We start from the raw sequence: 7,572 nt of genomic DNA on the forward strand, positions 1-7,572 counted from the left end.
AAATTTAGAACTCCCCCAATTTTTTTACTTAATTGATGAGTTCTCTAAAGCTTCAGGTTTAACACTTAATCACAACAAATGTGACCATTCACGAATGCAACCTCATAAGTGCTCACAATATTTTCATCAAAACTTCTGTGAAATATCTTGGAATTCATATAACCAAGGACGTTAAATCTAGTGAATCTTTAAATATACAGAACAAAATTCAACAGTGTAAATCTAAGCTGAATATGTGGTTACAAAGTCAGTCTTTGGAAGAACGTACTTATCTAAGATGGAATCCCTAGCCAGATGCATTTATCCCGCATATTCAATGGCCATACCTGATAAATTTGTTAAGACTATTAATCAACTGAACTTTAATTTAATTTGGAAGAATCAGGTACATTACATTAAAAAATCGGAAACCGTCAAAGATAATGAAGAAGGTGGTTTAAAGGACGAGGGATGCTGGTTAACTTATGATAAAATAATCAAAGCGATTCCTCTGTCAATAAAAGGGTTAATCCAAAAGATGGAAATACAAACGGCTACATTATATCTACCCACACTCCAACTCAATGGGCGTGACTTCCTGGATGAGGGGTTTTCAAACAAATTAATTCGTATTCACCTTAATAATATACTTTTCCCACTACGATCAAACAGAAACCCCATACTCCAGCTGTTCTCTGAATCACACATTAAGAAATTTAGTACCAACTATATCAAGTACCCTGTAAGCCCCAAGACAAAAAAAGTCAATTTTAACATTATGTGCAATATATATATATATCCATCCAACGAGCTGCCAAAAACGATATTCGGCGTGGATCATAACTGTACCTTTTGTGAAACTGAAATTGAAGCAACTGATCACCTGTTTTTCCATTGTATGTACTGTGAAGCGTGGACCTCAGAAAGAGCCCAGCCCCACCCTCCCCCATCATCCTGTGTGAGTCCCCAGTCACCACTGTGGACTCCTTCCGCTTCCTGGGGTTAGGTGTTCAAGCTATATGACAGTAGTCACGTAGACAGAAAGAAGGTGGTGGCTGATTTGACAAAGAAACTCGGAGTAGGATAAAGAGGAGTCAGAGAGAGATCGGGGTTATTCCTCGGCAGACCTCAGAGGCATCGGACTCAGAGCAAGACCATCACCGCACCGGACCAAGACAAGAGACGGGGATTTGAGCAGCAAACAACTAGAGAATACTTCAGAGATTCTTCAGGGGACTTCAAGAGATCGAGCCACGGAGGGTAACCACAACGACCAAACCAAATGAAGAATCATCGGACTCTGAAGATTTTCTCTCACTAAAGCTGCAACGAAGACTGAACACTTTTGAAGACAATTTGAGGGCTTTGGACAAAGCCTCAGGTTTCCACCAGAGTCATCAGCCCAGCAGCGGAGGAAGGATTTCACCGGCCGGGACAACTCCTTCCCCTTCCTTTCTCTCCATAAAGAACACATCAAAAATACTCAAGCTCAGCTATCACAATCAGGTTTTGAATTTTAGAAATTTTATCAGTTCACTCAAGTTTTAATTTTTTTGCAATAAAATATATAATCACTGCATTTAAAGCACAAGTAGTAGACATTGAATTTATTTCTTCACTAAGGTAGTAATTCATTAGGTAAAGTCTGTTTAACCTCTCTAAAGGTTCTTATAGGTTGCTCTAGCCAACAAAATTAACTTATCCTTGGGGCCTATTTTCCTGGCCACTAAACACAATCCTAGAAACTATACCAAGTGCACTGATCAATGAGAAAAGAGCTGTCGTTAACGTGCGTGGCAGGGTAGGCATTCGGAAGAAGACCGTTAGAAGCTAGGCGAATCTCTTCGACAGCAGCTTAAACAGTCCTCAGTTATACCTAATAGGGTAATACCCACAGGCCTAGAGGATCGGGCCCTTTAAGACGGAGAGCTGGTCCAGTACCTCCTGAATAGGGGTAACTCGGGATCTAACAATACTAACGTTGAAATGTCTTTCTCATAACTGCAAACACACAGCTACATCACCACATTTGTAAAAGTAACATACAACCAAACATCAACTGCAGACACAAGATAATCACGAACAGATTAGATACAAGGCAAAGATAACGTAAAGTTAGGTGTAAACAACCAATCGCACTGCGTTTTTCCACTTACCTACAGCTAGATATAATCCATTGTCTCCACTCTGGCTCTTATACCAGTCTGCCCTCGTAGCAACAGTTAGCTGTATGCAACGTAGGTAGCTACTGTTAGCTGTATGTGTAGTTAGTTACGTTTGCTAGCGATGAAAGTAACAAACTACCATCAACATGATAAAAGCCAGATTACCTGTCCAGCAGAAATAAAGCCATCAGATATCACCCACCGGTCTGACCGCTTCGCTCCTCCGGTCTGAGAGCTGACCGGGTGCGCGCACGGGGGCAGCTCCTGTCGCAGCACGGCTGGTAGCCATGGCAGCGAGGGAGAGTGAGAGTCAGCCAGCCAATCATTGCATTCGAGTGGCCGACAGACAGCAGATTTTTATACTCTCTTTTTCAGTGCAACTAACTTTTTAATATGCATTGGTTTATATAGAGAGTTTCAACAAATATGACAAAAAGTTTTTTAGAAGCAACTTACCTTCCTTGCCTTTAAGTGTCAAGTGATGTCTGTAGAAGTTTTTATAGATATTGACCCCATTGACCTTTTTCATTTTCCAACTGTTTGTCTTTTATGTCGTAACATTGAAATCTCAGAGCTCAGCGCCTGGTTTTATAAAAAATTGTTACAGTGTGGGGCTTTTATTTAGAAAAACTAGGTCAAGCAGTGGTTTCCTGTAATGTACAGTTAGTCTCTGGGGTTTATTTTACTGTGAGTTTGTGTGCCTGTGTATGTGTACATGGCGGGTGGGAAATGCATTTATGCATACATGCGTTTCTTCTATACAGCATAGTTCAGAGGTGCATGATTTGAGGTGTGTCTGTCAATGTATTAAAGTGTTTGCTTTGGGAAGGAACAGGTTCACATCGCACACGATCAAATACACACAAGGTACTCTTCGCTGTCTGCAGTTTGGTTAGGTTTACACACCAAAACTAGTTGGTTAGATTTAGGAAAATATCACGGTTTGGGCTGAAAATAATCGCTTACATTACATAAGTCACGTTTGTAGTGTATGTAACTTTAACTTTTGGTTTCGTCAGATGGGTTACATTGGAGTTAGGTGACACTGAAGCACTGTTTCCTCTAGGATTTTTTTCACTAGCAGGAGCAGCTTCTCCTCTTATTTTTAGGGAATAATGTTGTTTCATCTGCACAAGAAGTTAGAAAACACGGTTATATTAAGGGTTCGCACTTTGCTTTGCTTTGCTTGTTGATTAGTCTATCTCTAAATCAGCAATTTCTGTTCTAATCTACATGAAGGTATCGATAACATTACGCTTGCTGACTAGCCTACTATTGCCTATAGCTTATCTGTTGTTATCTTGAGATGGACATGTAGACAACCAAACTTCTTGCTTTGTTATGCGCTGCATATAATCTGCCATTTCAAATAACACAGGCAGCCTATACAATCTGACTATTACTAAGGTATCTATGAACATAATCTTTACAATGCAAAGAAATAATGTTGCAATAACATGGGAGCCGGCTGTTGTTCAAGGTAGTAGGGTAAGCCTACATATAGAGGGAGACCTGTGTGTCCAGCGTAAAGCCTTACAGGACTATATACAGGCTTATTTTCTCTCTATGCAGCTTAAAAAGGATTCTTTCTTGAAATCATAACTGCTGGTAGCCTGATCGAAAGCCAAGATTAGTTTTACCAGCTAAATTCAATAGTGTATTCGCCATCAAACATCGCTGCAAAACAAATAGCAACCAAGCACATAAGAGGAAATAAATAATTTATTTCAAAAGAAAACCATGCTCTTTGTTAAATTAGGCAGAATCAATCAGTCAATCCAGTGAACATCTGACTTAAATTTTTACACAGTGCATAGCCTACATTTGTTCTGCAGACTTAAAAGGCTTTAAAACACCATTAATGGAAAGCGAAATTGTTTCTGCAGCTTGTGAAGGCTTAGAAAGGCTGTTTTCCAACACAGCCAGAGACATAGTGTAACGGTTTAGCGCGCGACTATTTATTATTATTTTATGGGGCCAGTCAGGGATATCCTGACAAATAGTCGTCTCACACACACACACACACACACACACACACACACACACACACACGAGTATGCCCGTTACAAGGATATATGTATATTAACGTCAATCTCTGTCCACATAAACCCTTGGAATAAAATCATTAGTAGCAAAAGAAGCATCAACAACCGTTATTAGTGATTAGAAAGTATATTGTTCACCAAACACAGCTATAACAGTCAGAATAATGGGCATTCACAGACTTCCTCAAGTTATAGTCAAACACAAAGACAACTTAGTCATAAGTTCCTTGAAACACAGAAAACAGTTATGTCCATCAAAAATATAAAGCCAAAAGTAAATTTTCAGTTCATCCCAAAAATACCATAGGCCCAAAAGTAAATGTTCAGTTCCAAAAAATACCAGCAACAAAAAAAAGACTTCAAACATTCTACCGCTGTGTGCGGTCTACAACGACACGGTGCAACTCCGTCCGTAGACACTGAGTAGGCTATACGCCATCCGCCACAGCCGCCATGGTCCAGACACCACTACACACACGGTCTTTTCAAGATTTAATCTACCTTTCTCTTGCAGTCTCTCTCCTTACTCATCTCAAACTGCCTCTCCTAAGATGCATGTTGACAGGGCTCTGGTGTTGCCAAAAGATTCTACAGCGTCCCGTCGACAGGTCTTCACCATCAACTAAAAGCCTTCGCAGAGTTCTGTAATTGTGACTGCAATAATTTTAATATATACATAGCGGAAACCCTGCTGAAGGGAACCTTGTGCCTGTGTCCTGGGATGAGAACGTGTGTGTTTGAAACCTTTGATCAGCTCTGAGTTCAGCAGCAACTGAAACACTTTTCCTCCACATTTGGGATTTAATCAGTCTTTATCATCCAGTTACATGAGAAATACAGTATATGAGCTTAGAGACCTAGTTTTAATTAAAATTTCTCACATGGAGTCAGGAAGAGAAAACAGTGAGGTGTTTGTTTTCAGACTTAAGTACCACCAGATAAAAGTGGTCAGGTCAAGTAGCGTAAATATGATATGTTTGGGTGTGAATGCTGCAATCATTCATAGCCTATGCGGGTATCTCCTCCCACATGACAACGGGCTGCAAAGGATAGTGGTGCTATTTGTATTTTAGTTTCCTGCTTCAGGACATCACACTGCTGTGAGCCGACTTACACTGAACAAAGAGATTTCATTACGAATTATATAGACATTATGTTGCTTTATATTGGTATATGTGCTTCTATTTTTAACCTACTTATAATAGTTATGTTAATTTTTGCCTGTTCAGCTTTGTTGTTTTTAGTCTGATTTGTCTTTATACTCAGCAACTCCTGTCTCCCTTTCTCTCCTGTACACTCTCATTGTGACCCTTAAGAGTAAACATTTTGATTGAAGCAGCAGCTGCAGAAAGGGATCTTTGTTTATCACATTGGAGACACTATTATGTGGACTGCATGCCGGTGTGTCTGCTTTTGTTAGAACAGGTACAACCAGTAGTTGTCTAGGAATGAAGGAAGCAACATTTTATACATATTTATTGTCAAGTGACACAGAAAATAATAAACAGATACATGCTTATCTAAGTTCGAGGGAAGGGAAGGGCTGCGGGTGGTGCCAAATCAACAAACAACTTTTTTGGCCAACTAATTTCATCACCTTACAAACTGAAACAAATGAAAAGACCAAAATCAACAAACCCCTACCTAACTAAACATACCTGTCAAGAAAAACACATAGTAGTAGCCATTCATAAACTAGTGTTTCAATAAACAATGAAAAGCTAGGTGTGGTGCCAGAATAAAGCATGTCTAAAACGAGGACTATTAATTTAAACCTGTAACCCAGCTCCCAAAAATCACTACAGTGCCTCAAGCAAGTTGACATAAAACACAACCGATGTTAACCTTAATAACCCAATAATGTGATAAAATGTCTAAATCAATAATGTAATAATATATCTGTACCACTAATATAATAAATTGTTACATTAACAGGAGGTTATTATATCATTGGGTAAACCTTATTTTTTCAGAACTTCATAACGTGGTAACTTCCCAATATTGTAATAACTTGGCCAATGTAGTAGAATGCCACCAATAATCTCTTAATGTTTTGGTAATGCATTGTTTTTGCAATTAAGTTTTATTATTATTATTTTCAAATAGGCAAAGCTATGATCATGTCTAATAACAGTAATTTTATTAGGGTGGGGATGTAGCAGTGGATAAGACGCATTGCCTTGGGTGTGAGAGACCCGAGTTTGATTCCTGCTGTGACACATTCACCAACGTGTCCCTGCGCAAGAGACAAGAGAAGCAGAGACATATATAGCAATTGTAAGTTGCTTTGGATAAAAGCGTCAGCTAAATGAGTAAATGTATTTGTGAATATTACACACTAACATGCGAGGACCCTATTAGAACTTAAAGTTTTTTTTCTGCATCTCATATTTGGTGGCCTAAACATGCTCAAAAACTCACCACACTTCGCTCACACGTCAGGCGAAGCAAAAAAATTACGTGTTTTGTGTCTCGCACATTAGCGTGGCAAAATGGCTCACGAGTGCCCCTATAGAGCAGACCCTGGCCAAAGTTTCACCTAAATGTACGACACTTCTGTGCTACGTTTCATGTCCAGATGTACAAAAAAGTCTTTTGAAGCAATGCCCAACAGAAAGTCGGCCATTTTGAATTTAATCTTTTGCCAATTTACAAACTTTGTATTTTAACAAACTCCTCCCAGAGAAATAGTCTGTCCCCGAGTTCAGATTTTCTCTGTGCATTCTAAACCCACTGACAAAATAAAAGTTGTACAAACAGCGAGTTTTGTCCATGAGCATGCCTGTGGCATGGCGTCTAGGGTTGGGCATTGTTTAAAATTTTACGATATCAGTACCAAAACCAGTACCCTTAAAGTGATACCAATACCATTAGAGTACTTAATTTGATACCTTACATAAAAGGCCACCCGTTGAAGCCATAGTAGTTTATTGGCGGCCTATTGTTATTTTCATCGTTATTATGGACAAGCAAGGTTATCTAATTTATGTTTATCTTGTTTCAAATAACTGTTACATAAAAGTTTTTGGAAATTGTATCTGATCCTCCTCATCCTAATTAGTTCATCCTCACGGGTAGTATTAGCCTTTACGTGGAAAGGCTACAGCTTGCGAATTTTTTTATATTTGAATGAGAAATGAGTGAAATAGTTTAGTTTCATAGTAGTATACCATTTAAGCTCACCCTACAATGATAGGAATTCTTTAAAAAAAACAAACAAAAAAAGACACTAAAATCTACAACAATGTACCATTAATAAACTGACACATTACACAATAAAATGAAAATTATGAATTTAGGGGCCTTCTGATAAACGGTTTCAGACAGCTTTTAAAATGGCCACACTTAATTTACCCTATATTGTAGAATATCACGATACGTTT

At 38.8% G+C, this 7,572-nt stretch overlaps 1 protein-coding gene across 1 annotated transcript in view; it reads right to left on the reverse strand.

The window, feature by feature from the left end:
- The window catches only part of LOC119912044 (cytosolic 5'-nucleotidase 1A-like), a 7,012-nt gene extending 4,339 nt beyond the window's left edge, over positions 1–2,673 (reverse strand). The window contains exons 1-2 of the mRNA XM_038731018.1: positions 2,601–2,673; positions 2,310–2,422 (exon numbers count right to left, since the gene is read on the reverse strand). Coding sequence (XP_038586946.1) covers positions 2,310–2,422; positions 2,601–2,673 — 186 coding nt within the window. The remainder of the gene's footprint in view (positions 1–2,309; positions 2,423–2,600) is intronic.
- Positions 2,674–7,572: the final 4,899 nt, after the last annotated feature.

This window comes from Micropterus salmoides, unplaced genomic scaffold (genome assembly GCF_014851395.1).
Source record: "Micropterus salmoides isolate LMB-PRFRI ecotype aquatic unplaced genomic scaffold, ASM1485139v1 Ms_hic_scaffold_2, whole genome shotgun sequence".
Taxonomy (NCBI): Eukaryota; Metazoa; Chordata; class Actinopteri; order Centrarchiformes; family Centrarchidae; genus Micropterus; species Micropterus salmoides.